Source organism: Tenrec ecaudatus, chromosome 13 (genome assembly GCF_050624435.1).
Source record: "Tenrec ecaudatus isolate mTenEca1 chromosome 13, mTenEca1.hap1, whole genome shotgun sequence".
Taxonomy (NCBI): Eukaryota; Metazoa; Chordata; class Mammalia; order Afrosoricida; family Tenrecidae; genus Tenrec; species Tenrec ecaudatus.
In genome coordinates this window covers 38,479,898-38,502,464 of record NC_134542.1, presented here as the reverse complement: position 1 = coordinate 38,502,464, position 22,567 = coordinate 38,479,898, and the positions used below count along the sequence as shown (strand labels likewise).

Below are 22,567 nucleotides of genomic sequence, written 5' to 3'. Positions count from 1 at the left end.
CAGGCATGTACATATATTTTTATAGGATGATGGGGAAATAGATCTACGTGCATATATTTATAGGTTTGGTATTAAGGCAGCACACAGATACTGGGTCTCTACTCAAGTACTCCCTTAACTCAATAAAACTTTGTTCTAATATCCTGGCATTCTATGATGCTCTCCTTCCCTGACACAATCGCTGAAGACAAAGTGGGTGCACAAGCAAATGTGGTGAAAAAAGCTGATGGTGCCCACCTATCAAAAGATATAGTGTTTGGGGTCTTAAAGGCTTGAAGGTAAAAAAGCAGCCATCTAGCTGAGAAGCAACAAAGCCCACATATAAGAAGCACAACAGCCTGTGTGACCACGAGGTGTCAAAGGGATCAGGTATCAGCCATGAAAGAACAAAAATATCATATAATTATAAATGAGGGAGAATGCAGAGTGGAGACCCAAAGTCCACCACAGGTAATGGTACACCACCTTATAGAAGGGTAACGGGGAGGAGACAAGCCAGTCAGCATGCAGTTTAGCAACAATGAAACACAACTTTCCTCTAATTCTTAATGCTTCTTCCCCACCACTATCATGATCCCAGTTCTACTTTACAAATCCTGCTATACCAGAGGATGTACACTGGTACAGATAGGAACCAGAAACACGGGGAATCCAGGGCAGATGATCCCTTTAGGACCAGTGGTGAGAGTGACGATACCGGGAGGGTGGAGGGAAGGTGGGGTAGAAAGGGGGAACTGATTATAAGGATCTACATGTGACCTCCTCCTTGGGAGACCGACAACAGAAAATTGGGTGAAGGGAGACGTTGGACAGTGTAAGACATGACAAAATAATAATAATTTATAAATTATCAAGGGTTCATGAAGGAAGGGGGAGTGGGGAGGGAGGGGGAAAATGAGGAGCTGATACTAAGGGTTTAAGTGGAGAGCAAATGTTTTGAGAATGATGAGGGCAACAAATGTACAAATGTGCTTTACACAATTGATGTATGTATGGATTGTGATAAGAGTTGTATGAGCCCCCAATAAAATGATTTTAAAAATTCACTGATTTTTAAGGCAATAAATCCTTCTTTATCCTAGCTTCCTTATTTATTTTTGAATCTTTTACTTTACCTTTATTCCCCTATTTTTTAAATCTTTCAGGACCAGAGATGAAATTTAAGGGCATCGTTCACCCCGTTATTATTTCTCCTGATAGAATTGAAGAGCTGAGTGTTGTAAAGCACACACATAATGGTGAGTTCTTTTTATTTATTTATTTTTTATTAAAAGATCTTTTTTTTAGGAGGGGGAGGCTCTTACAGCTCTTATAACAATCCTTACATCTAGCATATTTGTACATATGTCTCCAGCATATTTGTACATATGTTGCCATCATTATTTTCTAAACATTTACTTTCTATTGAGCCCTTGGTATCAGCTCCTCTCCCCTGCCCTTGTGACCCTTTGATAAATTATAAATTATTATTATTTTCATATCTTACACTGACTACTGTCTCCTTTCCCCCGTGGTTTGTTGTTCGTCCCCCTGGGGCGGGGGGGTGTGGTTATGTGTCAGTCATTGTATGCTCTTCCTCCCCCCTCTCCCCACCTTCCTACGGTCGCTGTTTTCTTAGTTTAAATACATGAATCTATTTGTTCCCCTTGCCCAGCTGACAAGCAGAAACACCATCATTCCTGGTCATTGCAGACGGTGTCTTTAAAGAATGATAACATTCTGGAAGGAGACTTGAGGGGAAGGTCTCTATCGGCATGCTAGTCACTAATTGTCGGAATAGTGGAATTGTTACTGAAGAATGCCTGGTGGCAGCGGTGACAGAGAAGTGTATCAGTTATTGATTGCTACTTTGCTAGAAGTCCAAATGGGCTCTGGCAGTGGGTGGGTGCTTGATGCTACATGGAAGATGAACGAGAGCAGAAGGTTGACTGTTCTGCAGAAACCCAGCAGTTAGCAAAGCAAGTGCAGCTGGTCAGCAGCGGACAGACTAGCTTTGCCCTTCATCGGGGAAACGGATTTCATGGTAATGAGAGGCAATATAACTGTGGGTGAGGAGTGTAGGTCTCAGTCTATTCATTTTATTTGGTGGTGGTGGTTAAGAAAAGACACAGCAAAGTGTACACTAACGCTACAGTTCCAATATATGCCATCTAGTGACATTGACAAGGAGCCCAGGTGGCATAGAGGTGATGAGTTAGGCTCTCTACTCCAGTTAAGAGTGACAGCTTCAGAAACCCACGGGGCCGGGTCTACCCTTCCCTAGACGGTCACTCTGAGTTGGTACTGTCTTGATGACAGTGAATTTGTTTTGTTTTGTTTGAGTTTCAGGCTCCTTTGAGTTCTTTTGTATTGGCGTTCAGTTTGATGCACCGTAGAGGCTAATTCTTGATTATGCCGTAACATTAAAAACAAAACACAAAAAAGAAGCAAATAAACTCACCAAACTCACTTCCATCAAATCAATTCTGACTCATGGTGACCTGACAGGACAGGGTTTCTGAGACTGTAACTCTTTATGAGAATGGGAAGCCTCACCTTTCTCCCGCCGATCGGCTAGTGGTTTCAAACTGCCTACCTTCAGTTAGCAGCCAAGCTCAAAAGGAGTACGCCACCAGGGGCCCACATGCCCTCTCTTAGCTCTAAGAAATTAAGCATGTTACTTATCTCAGTTTCATCATCTGTGAAAGATGCCTATCAATACCCTCAGGCTTGTTAGAATTCAAGGAGCTTCTGTAAAGAATTTAGCAGCATGTTTGCCACAGTGAGTGACACAGAGCTCGGCCTCCGTCCCCCCCATCAGCCCATCATCACCATCCAATACGCAGGCAGCGTGGTATCTAGTATGAAGATGCCATGTTTGCAGTCCCGCTGGAACCACATTTCCAGGTCAGTAGTGACTGTAGGCTGTTGCGTCCAAATCATTTCAGGGCTGACCTTAGGTGCCGGCCTCAGCCTGGCTCAGGTGAAGGACATCCTGGCCGACATCATACAGAAACTTCCCGAGGAGAAGACACGGACTTACCAGGCTCTCGGGAAGCACTTGGGAACTCTGGCTGGGTCGCAGATCAGGAACATGGCTGTATGTAATTGGTGACAGTAAACTCTGGTGGGGGTCCCGCTCTCTAGGTTAAAATGGCATTTCCATTCTTTTGCAACAGACTCCCGAAGGACCACTGGCTGAAAGATTGTTTAATACGTGTGCTAACACTTTAGGGAATAGCATAGTTGTTGGTGCTACTAACAGGTTGACTCATAGTGACCCTGTGCGACAGAGTAGAACTGCCCCTAAAAGCTTTCCGTGACTGGAATCTTCATGGAAGTAGAGAGCCAGGTCTTTTCTCCCAAGGAGTCACTGGTAGGTCTGAACCACTGATCTTTCAGTTAGCAGATAAAACCATTTTACCACCAGGGCAGGGAATTACAGTCCCACTGACTGCCCTCAGGTTGTTTCCGACCCACCGTGACCCTACAGGACAGGGCAGAACTTCCCCGAGACTGTACCTCTTTATGGGAGTAGAAAGCCTTCCTTCTCCCATAGAGCAGCCGGTGGTTTTGAACCATCCACCTTGCAGTTAGCAGTCCAACGATGAACCACTAGGCCACCAGGGCTCCAGTGGTGAGTATATTACTGATATGATACTTTTTTGAAAGTCTTTAGGAGGCCACATCGTAAGCAGACATCTAGATTCAGATCTGAACCCCCTCCTGGCTGTGGGCAATTGTACCCTCAACTTGCTATCAAAAGGTAAGGGGCAGCTTCCTGACCCTTCTCTCTGTGGTGGTTGCAGGCAGTCCAGTATTGAACAGCAATTCCCTGGGAGTCTAATAATACTCTCTGCCTCGCTGGATGCTGTCAAACTGGTCTGTCTGGTCCTGAGTCTACATACTCCTAGTCTCATCATGCTTTCCTTGTGGGTACCTTGTGTTAGCTGTTTTCTGGCCCTCCTACACTGACCAGGCTCGGAAGTCAGTCAGGAGCCAGATGCGGCCCAATTCGTGGAGAGACTATGCGCCATTGAGAACTCCTGCCCCCCTTTGTTCAAGACCTTCTCTAGATAATGTTCTGATAGTCAGAACATGCTGTGGTCTCATAGTCAAGGTCCAGTTCATGGAAGCCCATAGGCATTGGTGGGTGCTTGTTTTTTGTCTGTTGAACAATAGCGAATTTCATTCTCTATTTATTTACTTGCTTTTATTTACTTTGTGAAACTTAGTCCAGGACATTAACATGTTGCTCTCTCTGTTTACAACTCATTCAACAATTATTAGTCATCCTAATTTTGTTTTTTTCCATTTAAGCAGATGGGCTAGTTTTCTATGTCCTGCTTTGGTAAATACCACTCCTACCATGATCTCAATCACAAAATTATCTTAGGGAGGAAGATTTGCATTCAGTGCTTTAATTTTAAGTAACATCGCTTAAAAAGTTCAAGCCATATAAAACCGGTTTTGCAATGTGACTACAGACATTAAAAGCCTCTTACTTTTCATCCAAAATTACATTTTGTAATAACTTTAAACTGTTCCTCCCCCCATATACTGCTTAGAGAAGCAATGTTATTGAGAAGCTGGAAGAAAGGGTTACCAAGTAAGACAGTGTCTTAATAGGATACACGCTCGACTAGGCGATTCTTCTCTTTGCTTTTGTATCTGTTTTTGGTGAAGGACTTGATCAATTATCAAAAGAAATATTAACATCGACTCTCAGATTATAAAACTCACAGGGAACCATGTTGTCCAGGAGGGCATGATGAAAGCCCTGTTCTGCCTGAAACTCCAGGATACTCTCTCAAATATTTTTATTATACGTGAGCAAAGGAACAAAGAAGTATGATCTAGATTGGGGAGCCCCTCCCCCCCAAACCCAGCAAGCATCAAGCATGGGAGTTGCCATTAAGGTACTTCCTCCACACGACCAGTTTTCTTGGGTGTTTGATGGATTATTTCCCAAGTTTAGGGAATTTGGTTTTTCAGTAAAGAAACCTGATCTCAGGGAAAGTGTGTGTGTTTTTTCCCCCCACAGGAGGAGAGCGGCAGATCCCTTTAAATGAGCAGTTTCTCCAAAAGTGCCCGAAGGCAGATCTTAGGCCTGAAGAAATCTTGGTCTCAGTGAACATCCCTTACTCTCGGAAGGTGAGACTGTCCTGCTTTGAATTTGTTGGCTTTACCAAGAGTCTCCAGCTTGTTTAATCTAACCCAAGAGAATTAAGAAAGGGTGTCGAGTATCTGCAGAGAAGATGGAAGTCCACCTTCGGGAAATGGTGGTGGGGGTTGCTGTCGGTTCCCACCTATCTTGACACCATCTACAACACCAGAGAACACTGCCCGATCCCACACCATCGCACAGCGTAACTATTGTGAGCCCTTTGTTGTAGCCACTGTGTAAATCCAATTGCAGGTCTGCTCTCTTGCTGGCCCTCTACTAAGCATGACATCCTTCTCCAGGACTTGGTCTCTGCTAATAACATGTCCAAAGATGGTGACACATAATCTTGCCATCCGTGCTGCTAAGTAGTACGCTGACTGTACTTCTTCCTGGACACATGTATTTGTTCTTCATGAACAATTCATGATGCAATCAGTATTCTTCACGGACATTTCATTCGAAGGCATCACTTCATGGTCTCCCTTATTCACTATCCAGCTTCCACATGTGTATGAGGAATTGTGAATACTTTCCCTCTACTTTTATTCTGCCTCTCCTATTATTTCTAGAATCAAGAGCCTATCTCCACCACTTTGTCTCTCTTTTGATCTCCCTCTGCCTCTCATTTAAGGTTTCTTTCTAAGAGATTTAAAATTTTTCTTTGTCTAATAAATCTTTTCCCCGTGCAAGACTTGGAAAAAATCTCTACGTGTATCCTGAGGTTTGACAGTAGGCTGAAGAGCACACACCAACAAGCAAACAGCATTTGCAGAACAGAGTGGAAAGAAGAGTGGCGTTAACGAGTCAGACTGATGCACGTGTGAATCTTGATTTCAAGAGCTCCCATGGCTTTGAACTACTGATGGAATGAACCATGCTGAACTTGAGGTTCTTCCTCTGTAAAATGGGGACAGTCTGGCGTGCCCTGGAGGCTGTGAGGAGCATCACTGACACAGCATGCGTACCCTGCCTGCTGCATAGGGGGTACTTACTGTGTTTCTGCATGTTGAGATTCACTTTTTCTTTCAGTGGGAGTTTGTGTCCGCTTTCCGACAAGCTCAGCGGCAACAGAACGCGGTAGCCATCGTCAATTCCGGGATGAGAGTCTTTTTTGGAGAAGGGGAAGGCCTTATCAGAGAGCTGTGCATTTCTTATGGGGGCGTTGGCCCCACCACCATCTGTGCCACGGATTCCTGCCAGCAACTCCTCGGAAGGTAGGGCATCGTGCCCTTGGGCATCAGACGGTGGAGAGATGTGACTACAAGAAGAGGGACACCTAGCTCCTTTCTGCATTTGATCTTGGCAAAAGGCTGAGAAGCGATTCACTTAGCTCCTTTCTGTGTAATGGTATGAATCTCCAGAAAGATGTCACGATGACAGACATTTCTATTTCCACCTGTCTGGATAGCGATGCTCTAGAGTGCATTGTAAACAGTGCCTTCCCTCTTGTGGGATAAGCCGTCATTTACCACGATGGAGCTTGTTCCTTTAATAAATTACTAGATGCAGTGATTAACGCTTCTTTTACCTCTTGGTAAGACTAATAGCTCCTACTTCTCGGGCACTCACTGGCTGTTGGACGCCCTTTCCAGAGAACTGCTATTGAGCAGTGGTATAAACTGGAGTCAGAAAGTAAACTTGAGTCACAGTGCGTGTGTTCCACTCTCAGCCTGACCTTTATTAACTACGGGATCTCAGTCAGTTGACAGTGCCTCCGTTTCTCTGCCTGTTAAAGGGTCATAGGCACCCCTACCTCATAGGGCAGATGGAAGGAATCAATGAATGAGTACACAGAAGTCTAAAACAGAGCCCAGTAAGCTGTCAATGCTCTGGTGATGGACGAGTCCCTTCCTGCTGAGGACTTGACACACTTGGCATTGCTTTGTCTTGACTGCCCGTGATGGGCTCTGCTAGGCTTCCCCCTCTTACAGAGGATGAAGTGCTAAGGCCCAGACGCTGATTTTGACTCAAGTTGCCTGGCTCCGAGCTTGTACTCTTATTTCCTGGGTTACGCTGTAGCTATTTGCCTTCGGAGAGGTCTCTGGTTACACAGTGGTTAAGCATTCCGCTGCCCACTAAAAGGTCAGTGATTTGACCCCACCAACGACTCTGCAGGAAAAAGACCGTGGCAGCCTCTTACCGTAAAGACTCACAGCCATGGAAACACCATAGGACAGTCTGCTCTGGCCCGCAGAGTCTCCAAGTCGGACAGAGGGCGGGTTTGCCTTACACAGCAGCTGGACCTGCGGAGTGAGGACTTCTGGGAGGCTAAGGGGCTTCTCTGTTGACTCTCCCAGGCCCTGGAATGAAGAGATGCTGGATGCAGCTTGCAGGCTGATTCTGAGGGAAGTCTCTATCCCTGGCTCGGCCCCAGGAGGGAAGGTGGAATTCAGGCGGACTCTCATCATCAGCTTCCTCTTCAAGTTTTACCTGGAAGTGTCACAGATTTTGAAGCGGATGGTAAAGGGAACTGACTGTGTGTTAGCTTTTCCAGTGCTAGGGGCTAGAGAAGCGCCCGGCTACATAGCTGCAGCATGTAAAGGAGAAACGCGTTCACTGGCTGGGCAGACACTCAGGTTGTCTCTGATGGGGTGGGAGTTTCAGGGGGAGGGGGAAGAAAGGAGAGCTCAGAGATAAACACTCAGTTGCTTTGTTTCTGATCTGTTGTTTTCTAGAGACTGTGTAGAACATGTGTTGGTGATTTGCACATGGCTTTCCTTAGTACAGCCCTTACCCCACTATTTTGAGGTTTATTCATGCGTTTGACTCTAGTCTTTCGATGCAGCTTCATTTCTTCCTCTTACACCATCATAGCAGCCACTCCACATGTTTGCTGCAAAATTACTCACTATAGAAAAGGTCTTAATAGGATTTATGGCTGATATAGTTAAAGCTTATTGTACCAACCTGGCCAATAAACACACGTGGGGTTAATTGAAGGGCGGAGAGATAAATGGCTCAGTGAGACTTGCCTTTCTAGTTCTTGGATCTCTTGCTTTCTGATGATTGGACCAGGGTGCAGCTGCCTTGGCCAGTTCCCTGCTTCAGCTGGCAAAGCTCATTTCCTGTAAGACATCCCCAAGGAGAAGCCACATGGACTCACCCCCATGCAGCCCTGGGTGCTGGAGCAGCCGTGTGAAGACCCCTGCCAGTGCTGAGATGCTTACATGTTCACTGATTTGGCTTTCCTCCTGCCGTCGGCATCATTGTGTGTGTTTTGTGAGATGGAGGAAGACTTTGTGGATTGGTGTCAGACATATGGGCTAATGTTGGACTTGCGGGCTTGGACAGCACTGGGTTGGGATGTTTTCTTGATGTGCCCTTAACCTTTATAAAAAACTCTCTCTCATACATCAGTTTATATGGATTTGTTTCTCTAAAGTACCCAGACTAACACACTGGTACTTCAGAGAGATATCATGAAGCCAGCTTAATAATGTCCACTATAGCAGTAGTAAGATTCCAGGCATTCTCTTGCTTGGTCTCCCATATGACAAACAGTAGAGTTATGAGATGGTTGTTGCAAGAGGTGCATGACTAACAGAACTTCTCTTAGTAATTCTAAGGTGACCAGATTTTAACATAGGTTAAGCGTGACACCATTGATAAAACTCATATCCTGGTGAAATAGCCACATGGCAGCCGAAAACCGTATACTCTAGCTTGTGCATTCTTTCCAAAAATCAGGACTTTTTTAAAACGCCGTGGGACAAAGGAAAAATTGTTAAAAATTGGGACTGTCCTGCCAAAAGTGGGATGTCTGGTCACCTTAGCCTTGACCTAGCAAAAATGGAACCACATTGACCCTGTTGACCCCATGTTATGGACCTAGACTACAAGTCAATCACACGCTCAATGTGGCTCAGAAATTTAGGATGATCACTCTTTATTTATTTTATAAATCATTTTATTGGGGCTCTTACAACTCTTATAATAATCCACACATCAAATATAATTTGTACATATGTTGCCATCATAATTTTCAAAATATTTTCTTTCTACTCAAGCCCTTGTTATCAGCTCCTCATTTTTTAGCTCCCTCCCCCACCCTCTATCCTTCATAAACACTTGATAATTTATAAATCATTATTGGTTTTCTTTTTGTGTCTTAACACCAACCGCTATCTTCCTTCACCTTTCTGTTGTTCGTTCCCTTGGGGAGGTGTTATATGTCAATCATTTTGATCAGTTCCCCCTCCCCACCCCCATCATCCCCCTCCCCTCCTGGTATCACTACTCTCATTCAATAATCCTGAGCCAGATTTCTAAGGTAGAATTGGGGTTATGATAGTGAAATCTGATGGTGCCTGGAGGAAGCATTAAAGGGTCCGGCCCCCAACAAACAATCCTTGAACTAACTACAAGCTTTTCTTCCTTTTTGTTTTTTTTGTCATTGGTTTGTTGTTGTTGTGTTGTATATTGTTGCTTGTTTTTTCTCTGTCTTGTTTTTGTGCATGTTATCATCTCCCCAGGTCTGTCTAAATAAGATAGGCTGGATGAACAATCTGGAGGAGAAAACAATGGGAATGACAATTCTGGGGGGATATGGGAGAGGGGGAGGTGGGGGAAAGGAAGTGGTGTTAACAAACCCAGGGACAAGGGAACAACAAGTGACCCAAGTCGGTGGTGAGGAGAGTATAGGAAGCCTGGTAGGGCGTGATCAAGGGTAATGTAACCAAAAGGAATTACTGAAACCCAAATGAAGACTGAGCATGATAATGGGACAAGAGGAAAGTCAAAGGAAATAGAGGAAAGAGCTAGGAGGCAAAGGGCATTTATAGAGATCTGAATAAAGGCATGTACATATGCAAATATATTTATATATGAGGACGGGGAAATAGATCTATGTGCATATATTTATAGGTTTAGTATTAAGGTAGCAGAAGGACATTGGGTCTCTACTCAAGTACTCCCTCAATGCAAGAATACTTTCTTCTATTAAATTGGCATTCTATGATGCTCACCTTCCCGACACAACCACTGAGAACAAAGCAAGTGAATAAGCAAATGTGGTAAAGAAAGCTGATGGTGCCCAGCTATCAAAAGATATAGCGTCTGGGTATAAAGGCTTAAAGGTAAACAAGCGGCCATCTAGCTCAGAAGCACCAAAGCCCACATGGAAGAAGCACACCAGCCTGTGCAATCATGAGGTGTGGAAGGGATCAGGTATCAGGCATCATCAGAACAAAAAAATCATATCATAGTGAATGAGGGGGGATAGTGCGGAGTGGAAACCCAAAGCCCATTTGTAGGTCACTGGACATTCCCTTATAGAAGGGTCTCGGGGAGGAGACCAGCCAGCCAGGGTTTGATGTAGCAATGATGAAACATACAACTTTCCTCTAGTTCCTAAATACTTCCTTCACTATCATGATCCCAATTCTACCTTACAAATTTGGCTAGACCAGAGGATGGACACTGGTACAGATAGGAACTGGAAACACAGGGAATTCAGGGAGGATGATCCCTTCAGGACTAGTGGTGTGAGTGACCATACTGGGAGGGTGGAGGGAGGGTAGATTGGAAAGGGGGAACTGAATTAAAGGATCTACATGTGACCACCTCCCTGGGGGACGGACAACAGAAAAGTGAGTGAAGGGAGACATCAGACAGGGCAAGATATGACAAAAAATAATTTATAAATTATCAAGGGTTCGTGAGTGAGGGGGGAGTAGGGAAGGAGGGGAAAAATGTGGAGCTGATGCCAGGGGATTAGGTGGAGAGCAAATGTTTTGAGAATGATGAGGGCAATGAATGTACAAATGTGCTTTACACAATTGATGTATTATATGGATTACAATAAGAGTTGTATGAGCCCCTAATAAAATGATAAAAAAAGGGTTGGCCCCACCACAAGATATGAAGTCCCTCACTGACCTATAGCACTTTGGGGAACAACACTGGAGGCACAATGAAGGAATCTCGCCTGCTCTGGCCCCACCACACCAGGGGGAAACAATAAGGACATGCAACAGAGCAGCAAGGGGAGCAAAACAATGAAGTCTCTGAGGAATCTCCAAATAGACTTTTGGGGCAGGGTGTGATACCCCATCACTCTCTACTGGAAAACAGTCATAATGGTCAACAAACAGACCTGGAACTATTTATAGACTTTTCTTTTTGTTGTTGTTGTTATTTTGTTTTGATTTGTTATTGTACTTATAGTTTTTGAGTGTCTATCTAGATAGAAAGGTGGGATAAACAATTCAGAGGGGAAAACAGGACCAATGGTTGGGGATGGGGTGTGGCATGGGAGAAGGGGAGGCAGGGGAAAGAAAGGGGGGACCCAACAACCCCAGGGACAAGGGGACAAGTGATCTAAAATTGATGGGGAGAAGGGTGTAGGATGCTTGGTGGGGCTTGATCAATGTAGTGCAATGTAGCCAAGAGGAATTACTGAAAGCTGAATGAAGACTGAACATGCTAATGGGACAAGAGGAAAGTAAAAGGAAATAGAGGAAAGAACTAGGAGGCAAAAGACATTTATAGATGTCTAAATATTGGCATGCATATAAAATATATTTTTATATAATGATAGGGAAATAGATCTATGTGCATATATTTATATGTTAAATATTAACATATAATACTCCCTCCTTCATGTGTCCTTGATAACTTATAGATTATTAATTTCATATCTTACATCATCCTCCATCATTCCTCACCCACTTTTCCGTTATTTGTCCCCCTAGGTGGGGCTGTAGATTGTTCCTTGTGATCGATTCCCCCTTATTCCCCAAACCTTCCCCTAATCCTCCTGATATCTCTACCCTCATTGTTAGCCCCGAGGTGTTTATCTATCCTGGATTCCCTGTGTTGACGGCTCTTATCTATAGCAGTGTGCATTCTCTGGTTGAATCTGATTTGTAAGGTAGAATTGAGGTTATGATAGTGGGGTGAAGGAAGCACCAAAGAACTAGAGGAAGGTTGTGTGTTTCATCAGTGCTATACTGCACCCTGACTGACTCATCTCTTCCCTGTGATCCCTTTGTGAGGGGATGTCTAATTGTCTGCAGATGGGCATTGTGTCTCCACTCCATGCTCCTCCCCATTCACCTTAGGTTTGTTCTGGGTCTTAAATGCCTGATACCTGATCCTCTCGACACCTCATGATCACACAGGCTGGTGTGCTTCTTCCATGTGGACTTTATTGCTTCTCAGCTAGATGGCCATTTGTTTATCTTCAAGTCCTTAAGATTCCAGACACGATATCTTTTGATAGCTAGGCACCATCAGCGTTCTTCACCACATTTGCTTATGCACCCATTTTGTCTTCAGTGATTGTGTTGGGAAGGTGAGTGTCACAGAATGCGGAATTGTTAGAACAAAGTGTTCTTGAATAGAGGGAGTACTTGAGTCAGGCCCAATGTCCATCTGCAACCTTAATTCTTAATATATAGACATTTGCTTCCTATTGAGCCCTTGGTGCCAGTTCCTCATTTTTCTCTCCCTTCCCTCCGCCCTCATAACCCCCTGAAAGATTGGACAATATTATTATTATTTTCATCTCTATACGACTGATGACTGATTTCCTTTAAGGACTAAGAAGTGTGCTTCTTGGATCCTTTAATGTGTCCTCTTATGGAAGTGGGTCGCCTGGGGAGGGATGTTGCTGGGCGGTGCAGAGCAGAGCTGTGTGCGCTCGTTTACAACGGCGTCCTTTTGCTGATATTTTCTTGAATTATGTATTCTCTTCCCTCTCGTTTTATTTACTTGGCTTTTGTCGTCCTATGTTATTGATTTGTAAACCCTCAAATCATTTGAGAAATGATCTTGGAAGTCCCTGATATGCTATCCTCTGTGGGCTCTTCACAGTGGGGGAAGTATATATGTGCCCTTCAGAGTATATGTCCTTGAGACCTGGGAGCTGCTAGTTATCTGTCCCCAGAGTGGTGCATGTGGGGAATACATCATATTGTTGGACTTCAAAGTAGACATGTTTGCTAAGAATCGCATTAACCTCCCTTTCAAAGTCATCCCAGCACAATTGAAATATTCACAGTGGTTTCTTTTTCAGGACCCCGCTCACCATCCCAGCATTGCAGACACTGATAGAAGTGCTTTAGAAGAATGTCACTCCCCGCTGCCCTGGAGCACGCTACAGTACCAGGTTAGTCACCTTTGTAAAAGATCCCAGGAGCCTGGGCTGTAACTCCTTCACCTGCACTGTCCCACCTGTCTCGTAAGCTTTCAGTGTGAAGGGAAACGTGAAAGCCTCTGGAGAAGTGTAACAAAACCAAACCAGCAAACGCAGCGGTGATTTTAAAGAAAAATGCCTGTTTTGTTCTCAAAGGTCATGTGCCTTGTACTGTGACTGTCCACTGATGGCACCAGCTGCTGAGCTTTCTGTTGCTTTGCTGCTGTTGGCATTGTGATGCAGGTGCACAACCTAGGTCGCATTCTGTGTCAGGAGGGGCATTGGGCTGCTTTGATTTCCTCTCCCGGGAGCAAGAGAAATAGTCCCTGTAGGCTGACAACGTGCAGTAATGTGTTGGGAACCAGACTCGTTTTGTTAGAAGGTGGAGTTGTTTAGTCTTCCCAACCGTTGTTCAAGGCGGTAGAGTGGGGGAGGGGTTGGGCTGCTAACCAGAAAGCCAACCGTTGAGAGGGAGAAAGGAGAGGCTCTGTTCCCAGCCAGCTTTGCAGCCCTGGAAGCTCGAGAGAGAGTTCTGCTCTGCCGTGTCGGGGTGCTAGGGGTCCCAATCGAGTCTCCATCTGTGGGTGTCGTTTGCTTTCCTAACCTCTGTTCTTCAGGTGATTTTTATGTCAGGTATGGCTTAGAGTTGGATCCGACATGAGAACCTAGGAGCTATTTTGCGCCCTCCTCATCAAGCCCGAATATTGGAGAGAACAGGAGCTTTCATAGCTCACAGATGGAAAGCATTTGTCACAACTTTGGAAAAAATAGCAGCTGAAGTCATCCTGTTGATAAACTGGATAAGATTCAAGAATGTTTTCCCTTGAAGTCATTATGAAACAAAACAAAACATGCAGCTTGACCTCCGCCTTCAAAGCAGAAGCCCATTGCATCTGTTGTTGGATTCTGTCATAAAAGCTTACAGTGTGTGCAATGAGCATCAAAGTTCGCATGTTTACACCTTTAGACTTTAAGTCCAGTATGCTAAAATGTGGAAATGTCCAAAATTCCATCAAAAGTGATCCCCTTTTTTACATTGTCCAAAATATGGCAGTTGCAACGTTCTGCTCACATATCACCAGCTGCCATTGGGTAAATTCCAACTCACAATGACCCTATATAACAGCAGTGTGTCCCCAAATGGGCAGTACCGCTCCCTGGGTTGCTGGAATATCCAGAGGGCTGCAAAAGCAGATACCTATACTTTATCCTGAATCATGGTCTGGAGTACACACATTTTTAGTTGCCAGGGGGATACTGAGTAATTCTTTTCTGAAAAGGGGTTGGTAGGTCAAGTAAGTTTGGGAACCTATGCTAGGTAGAATTTTTGAGGCTACATATCTTTATGGGAGCAGGCAGCCTCATCTTCTTCTTGGGTGGTTTTGAACAGCTGATCTTGAGGTTAGCACTGTAATACTCACCCAATGGCACCACCAGAGCTCTCAGAGGCTCATAATATACAACCAAGTAAATATTGCCTGTACAAGAAATGCAGTTCAGAGAGGAACAGCAGCAGCAACAACAATAAATTATCGTGCATTCAAGTTCTCACAAAGAAAATTGATCATCTATCACTTAGTTAATCATTTCCCACATAATTGGTTATCTAACCCACTGCCATGGGATCCGTTCTGACTCATAGAAATCCTATAGGGCAAGGTAAAAATGCCTGTGTGAGTTTCCAAGACTGTGATCTGTGTAGGGGCATAGAAAACCTTGCCTTTCCCTCTTAGTGACTGGTGGTTTCAAGTTGCTGATCTTCTGGTTAGCAACCCAACCCCTGGCCACAATGCCCCCAGGGCTCTGAACTTATTTTCCCAGTGGCAAGCTAAAGTTTTGGGAGCAGAAACTCTTCCCCACAGACAATATTCCCTCTTTTGTCTTGTCTCTGTGTGTTGTGTTTATTTACACATACGCACGCATGCAGCACATGAGTGAGGCTCTCTCATTTGTCAGAGCAACATCAGCTCTTGGGACGACGATTTCCCCACTCCTCGGGAGCATTCGGTCACTGTTCAAGAAATCACTGTTTGGAGGGGACAACATTCTTTCTTACCTAATGTTCTTAGCCACAGTGAGCCCTGGCGTGGTTACACATTGAGCCGCTAATCAGGAGAGTAGTTCAAAACTACCAGCAGCTCCTCAGGACAAAGACGAGGCTTTCTACTCCCCTGAAGATTACAGTCTTCCAGACTATTCATCCAGTCTATCTTACCTGGATAGTTCTGTAGAGATAATAATATGCACCAAAAATCAAGCCAAAACAAGATAGGCGATGGGTGAGAATACAGCGATGACAACAAAAGGAAACCAATTACCCATAGAAGAATAAATTAATTAAAAGAAAAAAATTAGAAAGAAAGAAAACCCTGTAAATAGATCAAACAATGGGACCAATGGTTCCAGGGACACGGGAGAGAGGGAGGAGTGGGTAAGGAGGTGGTGCTGACCAACCCAGGGACAGAGGAGTAACAAGTGATCCAAAATCAGTGGCAAGGAGGGTGTGAGGGGCCTGGTAGGGATTCAGCAAGGGCAACGCAACCTAGAGAAAATACTGAAACCCAAATGAAGGCTGAGCATGATAGTGGGACAACAGGAAAGTGTAAAGAAATAGAGGAAAGAACTAGGTGACAACAGTATTTACAGGGGTCTAAAGACTGGAATGTACATATGTAAATATATTTATATAAGACTGTGGGGAAACAGATCTATGTGCATATATTTATAGGTTTAGTATTAGGGCAGCAGATGGACATTGGGCCTCCACTCAAGCACTTACTCAATGCAAGAACACGTTGTTGTATTTAATTGGCATTCCAGGACGCACACCTTCCCGACACAACTGCTGAAGAAAAATGTGTGCATAAGCAAATGTGGTGAAGACAGCTGATGGTGCCCGGCTATCAAAAGATATAGCATCTAAAGTCTAAAAGGCTTGAAGATAAATAAGCGGCCACCTAGCTGAGAAGCATCAAAGCCCACATGGAAGAAGCACACCAGCCTGTCTGACCACGAGGTGTAGAAGGGACCAGTTATCAGACATCAAAGAACTAAGAATCATATCAGTGGGTACCCACCTTCCTGATATGATCACTAAAGACAAACATGTGCATAAGCAAATGTGGTGAAGAAAGCTGATGGTTCCCGGCTACCAAAAGATAAAGCGTTTGAAGTCTTGGAGGCTCGAAGATAAACAAGCGGCCATCTAGCTCAGAAGCAACAAAGCCCACATGGAAGAAACACACCGGCCTGTGTGACCACGAGCTGTCAAAGGGACCAGGTATCAAGCATCAAGAAACAAAAAAAATCATATTATTGTAAATATGTGAGTGCAGAATGGAGACTCAAAGCCCATTGGCAGCCAACCGGACACCCCCTTACTCAAGGGTTGTGGGGAGGAGATGAGCCAGTCATCTTTCCTCTAGTGCTTAAATACTTCCTCTCCCCCACTATCACGATCCCAATTCTACCTTACAAATCTGGCTAGACCAAAGGATGTACATTGGTACAGATAGCAACTGGAAACACAGGGAATCCAGGACAGATGACTCCTCCAGGACCAGTGGTGAGAGTGGCGATGCCTGGAGGGTGGAGGGAACGTGGGATAGAAAGGGGGAACTGATTACAAGAATCTACGTATAGCCTCCTTCCTGGGGGATGGATAGCAGAGAGGAGGGCAGAGCAAGACTTTGGACAAAATAATACTAATTTATGAATGATGAAAGGTTCATGAGGTAGGGGGAGTGGGGAGGGAGAGGGGAAAAGAGCAGCTGATATTAAGGGCTCAAGTGGAAGACAAATATTTTGAGAATGTTGGCAACAAATGTACATATGTTCTTGACACAATGTATGTATGTATGGATAGTGATAAGAATTGTACGAGCCCCCAGTAAAATGATTTTTATAAAAAAGATTTACAGTCTTGGAAACCTGTAGGGGCTGTTCCACCCTGATCTATCGGGTCGTTGTAAGTCAGGGTTGACTCGAAGGCCAAATACAGAGCACCTTGAAGGAGCCAAGGACAACTCCTTTCTTTAGGAGCTTTGTCCCAGTGACTGCAAAAAGTAAGTGTTGGATCTTCAGATAAAAGAACCCATTTTGTATTTGTGCAGACTAGAACAGAGCTAAATTTGGGGAATTCATCTCAGACATTTGGCAGGTCTCACACAAGGTTTCACAAGACTTTTCTCAGCCCCCCTCCACTGTTTACAATTAAAAGTGGTATGTCATTGAACTCTCCCACTATCTCTACATCTGTCTAACCGATGTGTTTCCTTAGCTTAGGAATGACCCAGACTTTTACGTTTTAGGAAGGAGACACCTTTTCGAGGACATGGGCAATTTTTTTTTTTCATACAAATGTTCGAGCTGAGAGACCAGCTTACCACTTTTGAGGGGGTCTTTTCCAGCAGTCATTGATCCCCACCATTTGTGGCATATATTAAAACAACAAACAAACAACATGATCTCTGTTGTGGGTTGAACGGCAACCTTCCCTTCAACATATTTCTTTTTAAAAAATCATCTTATTGGGGGCTTGTACAGCTCTTATCACAGTCCATACACACATGTGTCAATCATATTTTTACATTTGTTGCCATCATCATTTTCAAAATAATTTCTTTCTACTTGAGCTCTTGGTATCAGTGTCTCATTTTTCCCTTCCTACCCCACCCTCCTTCCCTCATGAACCCTTGATAATTTTTTTTTCATATTTTACACTGACTGATGTCTCCCTTCACCCACTTTCTGTTGTCCATCTCCCTGAGAGGGGGTTATATGTAGATCATTGTGATCAGTTCCCTCTTTCTACCCCCACCTTCTCTTTCCCCTCCTAGTATCGCTACTCTCATTATTGGTCTTGAGGGGGTTATCTGTTCTGGATTCCCTGTTTCCAGATCTTATCTGTACCATTGTACATCCTCTGGTCTAACTGCATATGTAAGGTAGAATTTAAGTCATGATACTGGGGGGCGAAGGTAGGGGGGGAAGCATTAAAGAACTAGAGGAAAGTTGTATGTTTTATCGGTGCTATACTGCACCCTGACTGGCTTGTTTCTTCCTTGTGACCCTTCTGTAAGAGAATGTCCAAATATTTACAGATGGGTTTGGGTCTCCAGTCCACAACCCCCTTCATTCATATTGATATGTTTTTTTTTTTGTTCTGGGTCTTTGATGCCTGATACCTGATTCCATCAACACTTCATGATCACACAGGCTGGTGTGCTTCTTCCATGTGGACTTTGTTGCTTCTCAGCTAGATGGCCAATTGTTTATCTTCAAACCTTTAAGACCCTAAATGCTACATCTTTTGATAGATGGGCACCATCAGTTTTCTTCACCACATGTGTGTATGCACACATTTTATCTTCAGTGACCATGTTGGGAAGCTGAGCATCATGGAATGCCATGTTATTAGAACAAAGTGTTCTTGAGTTGAGGGAGTACTTGAATAGAGGCTCAATATCTGTCTGCTACCTTAATATTTAACATATAAATGTACATACATAGATCTATTTTCCTATCATTATATAAAAATATATTGACATATGTACATGCCTGTAATTAGGCCTCTATAAATATCCTTTGCCTTCTAGTTCCCTCTTCTATTTCCTTTTACTGTCTTCTTGTCCCACTATCATGTTCGGCCTTCATTCTGGTTTCAGTAATTCCTCTCAGTTACATTACCCTTGATCAAGCCCTATCAGGCCTCCTACAACTTCTTCACCATTGATTTTGATCACTTGTTGTTCCCTTGTTTCTGGGTTTGTTAACACCCACTTCCTTTCCCCCGCCCCCTCCTTATCTTGTTCCCCCCCTAAACTGTGTCCTGTTGTTTTCTCATCCGGATTGTTTATGCCACCAATCTTATCTAGATAGACAATAATAAGCACAGAAACAAGGGAGAAAAACAAAACAACAAGAGAAAACCAAAAAACAAAACAACAAAAATCAATGACCAAAAAAAATGTCTATTAATAGTTTTAGGTCTGTTTGTTGACCTTTAGGAGTGTTTTCTGGTCGAGTCTGAGAGGGGTACCATGCCCTGTCCCAAAGTCTATTTTTGGTATTCCCAGGGGACTTCATTGCTTTGCTCCCCTCGCTGCTCTGTTGTATGCCCCTAGCGTTTCACCTGGTGTGGTGGGGTCAGATCAGGCACAATTCTCACACGGTGCCTCCAGTGTTGTCCCTCATAGTGCTATGGGTCAGTGAGGGGGCGTCGTGTCTTGTGATGGGGCCGACGCTATGGTCCTCTCTGTACATTGGCTGCTCTGAGCAGGAATATCATCCTTGGGACTTGGTGGGACTTTCTGTCCTGGTCCCAACCCCTAGTATCTGTGAATGTGAACTTAGTTGGAAAAAAACGTCTTTGCAGATGCAACGAAGGTCAGGGTCTCGAGAGGAGGTTCTCTCGGGTTTGGAGTCAGCCCTAAGCCCAAGGGTTGGCGCTCTGAGAAGAGAATGGAGGGAGAGTTTTGAGACCCAGAGAGCATGTGGGGCTTCTCTTTGGGGAAGGAGGACGTGTGCAGAAAATGGCAGGGATTGGAAATATGCTGCCACAAACTGAGGAATCCTGGAATCCTCGAGAGGAATCTCTAGGAGAATCCTCAAGGAGGACTCCAGGAGGGTTCTCTCCTAGAGCCTTCAGAGGAAGCGTGGCCCAGCTGAGACCTGTCGTTCAAATTCCTAGCCTCCATAACAGTGAGGGCGTACATTCTGTAGACTACCGCACGTGTGTTCATTGGACACGGCATTTCTAAGGGACTACTGTCATCTCTAGCTTAGCTCATCTACGAAGGCACAGAGAACTATTGAGAGCATTTGTCGACATAGACAGAACAAGGAGGGATGTCAGTGGAGCCCGTGTATGCTGGCATGGTTCAAATGCCTCATTATGCCAGAATCCTCGTACATAGACGTCTCTCTCATCTTCTGATCCCCCAACCTCCATAGCTAATGTCTATGTTTATCAAATGGGGCTTGGGTCAAGTTCTAGATGGTTTTTCTTGATATTCTTCTGGTTTTGGGAATTTGCAGTCAGGATAGACTCAACAACCAAAAAAAAAAAAAAAAGAAGAAGAAGAAAAGAAAAACTCAAAATCATAGTCCATACCCTATTTTTGTATTATATTATAGCGAAAGAAGTATAGATATTAAAACAAACACACAAACACACTCCTGCCATCAAGTCTATTCTGACTCTTAGCAGCCCGATAGGACAGAATAGAGTTGCCCCCGAGTTTCAGAGGTTGTAAATCTTTATGAGAGTAGAAAACCTCACCTTTCAAGAAGATATTAAAACAGCCAATGTTTAAACCCAGAGAACCTTAACTGACTAACGCAGGAGGGAGAGAGCATGCAGTGGGGAAACAGGAAAGTGTGTAGTAGTATATGTCTGATTACCAGGTGATTGCAGAAATCACTCTACTTTTAGTTTCTGCAAATAATCCACACAGTTTGGTTGACACTTGACTTCTTGTCCCTTTTACTATGGAGACAATAATATTTTTCTTTTCATTTCCCAAATAATCAACATCTGCTATTAATGCGGACCGTGTTTTACAATTAAGCATACCAGACTCCCCTCCCCTGACATTCCAGGCCTTCCCCAGGTCCTCTGATGGCTCTCAAGCTGCAGGCTTCTTGCTTGATTGATTAGTTAGTTGGTCAAGTAGCTGGCAGTGAATAAGAGGCACTGTCCTCAATGTCCCTGGACAGCAGAGTACACTGGAGGCCTGCCTTTTTTCACAGCCGTTGTCATTATAAGTTCTTTAGAACCGGGGCCTCCACCACGCAGGTGGTTTGATACATTGCATTTAAATCTCAGAAGGAGAAAGCCAGCAAGCCCTGGGCATGAAAAGATAATATGCTGCAGCATCCATAGGCTCCCCTTTGAGCCCACAGCGCAGCAGCTGTAGCACCTTGTTAGTTGATTAGGAAGCACTGAAACTGGAAAATCCGCAGCCATGATTGAAAAATTGAAATAAGACACAAGTTTAGATGGATTAACATGTCTCATTTGTTGTCAGTCTGTTCTGATCCTCCCCTTGTGGACTGCACATTTTGTTGTTCAGACACATAAGGCGTTAGCTTTTCTTTGTTGAGACACCTTGCAGAATGCTGTTTTAGAAATAAGTTGTCGTCTGTTAGTTTTTACTAGTTAGCATTCAGTATTGGTGTTTAAGTTGCTTTCTCTTTATCTTGCTGCAAGGTGTAACCCAGCGCTGGGAAGCTCGGGCCAGTGAAGGCACCCTGGCGAATCCAGGAGCAGGGGGTGCTGCAGGGAGCGGTGCAAGGAGGGGCAGGAAAGGGAGGCTTCTGTAGCTTTCTCTGGGCCTCCCATCATACAGTTGAGCACACATGGGACCTCCTAGCTGTCCCTCTCATCCGCTGTCTGTCTGCTATTCGTGCTCTGGCTGGCCTGGCGGTATGCTTCTCCCCTCTGATCTTCCAAAGAAATCTGGTGTCGGCCTTCAGAACAAACACATGCTGACTGGCTGTGGCTGGGGTTGCCTGCTCTCAGGCAGAGCTCCTGGTCTGCCAGCTGCTGTGTCTTTTTAGAGAGAAGCCACGTGCCTGCTATCCTCCCATCAGCAACCCCTTTGCCGCTACAGACTTCACCTTGGACTCTGAGCTTCAGCTACATCCTGTAACCCTTTCTCCTTCTTTTCTCCTATCTTAAAATTCTTCTCCCAACATCTGCTGTATTAGTTTCACATGGCTGCTGTATCAAACTGTCACAAACTAGCTGACTTCTCAGAACAGACATATATTGTCTCACAGTTCCAGAGGCTGGGAGCCCAAGATCAGGATGTTGGCCATGTTCATGCCTTTTACTCATTAAGGGAGAGTGTGGTCTATGCCTCTTTCCTACCTGCTGGTCAGCTCGGGCATTGCGTGGTGTGCAGCTTCTGTAGAACTGTGTATTATATGGTCACGCATCATATCTTCAGTCCCTCTGTTTCTTTTCTTCTCCTATAGGGCACCACTCAGATGTGACCTCTGATAAGACTTTATAGTAACTGATAACATTTTCTAAGATTCTTATTTACACAATCAATAGATCCTACTTAACAATTCAATTTATAGCACCCACTCAACTAGGAGACCTAACAACTTTCATATTTGAAATCTAAAGGGGGACAGTATGATTATTCTTCTCTGATTTAATTAATGGAATATATTTGCTTTTGAACCAGGACTTCCTATAAGAACAGAAAGCAGTGATTTATTGCTCAAATTGTACCTACTTGTGTCTTCATTGTTTTCCTCTTCCATTTCTT

The 22,567-nt window shown here is 44.3% G+C and overlaps 1 protein-coding gene across 1 annotated transcript in view; it reads left to right on the top strand.

Annotated features, from left to right (window-relative positions):
- Positions 1-22,567, top strand: part of AOX1 (aldehyde oxidase 1) — a 97,166-nt gene that overhangs the window by 25,447 nt on the left and 49,152 nt on the right. Inside the window, exons 9-15 of the mRNA XM_075529026.1 lie at positions 1,146-1,238; positions 2,928-3,079; positions 3,652-3,745; positions 5,024-5,133; positions 6,176-6,360; positions 7,444-7,606; positions 13,164-13,256. Of these exons, the coding sequence (XP_075385141.1) occupies positions 1,146-1,238; positions 2,928-3,079; positions 3,652-3,745; positions 5,024-5,133; positions 6,176-6,360; positions 7,444-7,606; positions 13,164-13,256 (890 nt within the window). The remainder of the gene's footprint in view (positions 1-1,145; positions 1,239-2,927; positions 3,080-3,651; positions 3,746-5,023; positions 5,134-6,175; positions 6,361-7,443; positions 7,607-13,163; positions 13,257-22,567) is intronic.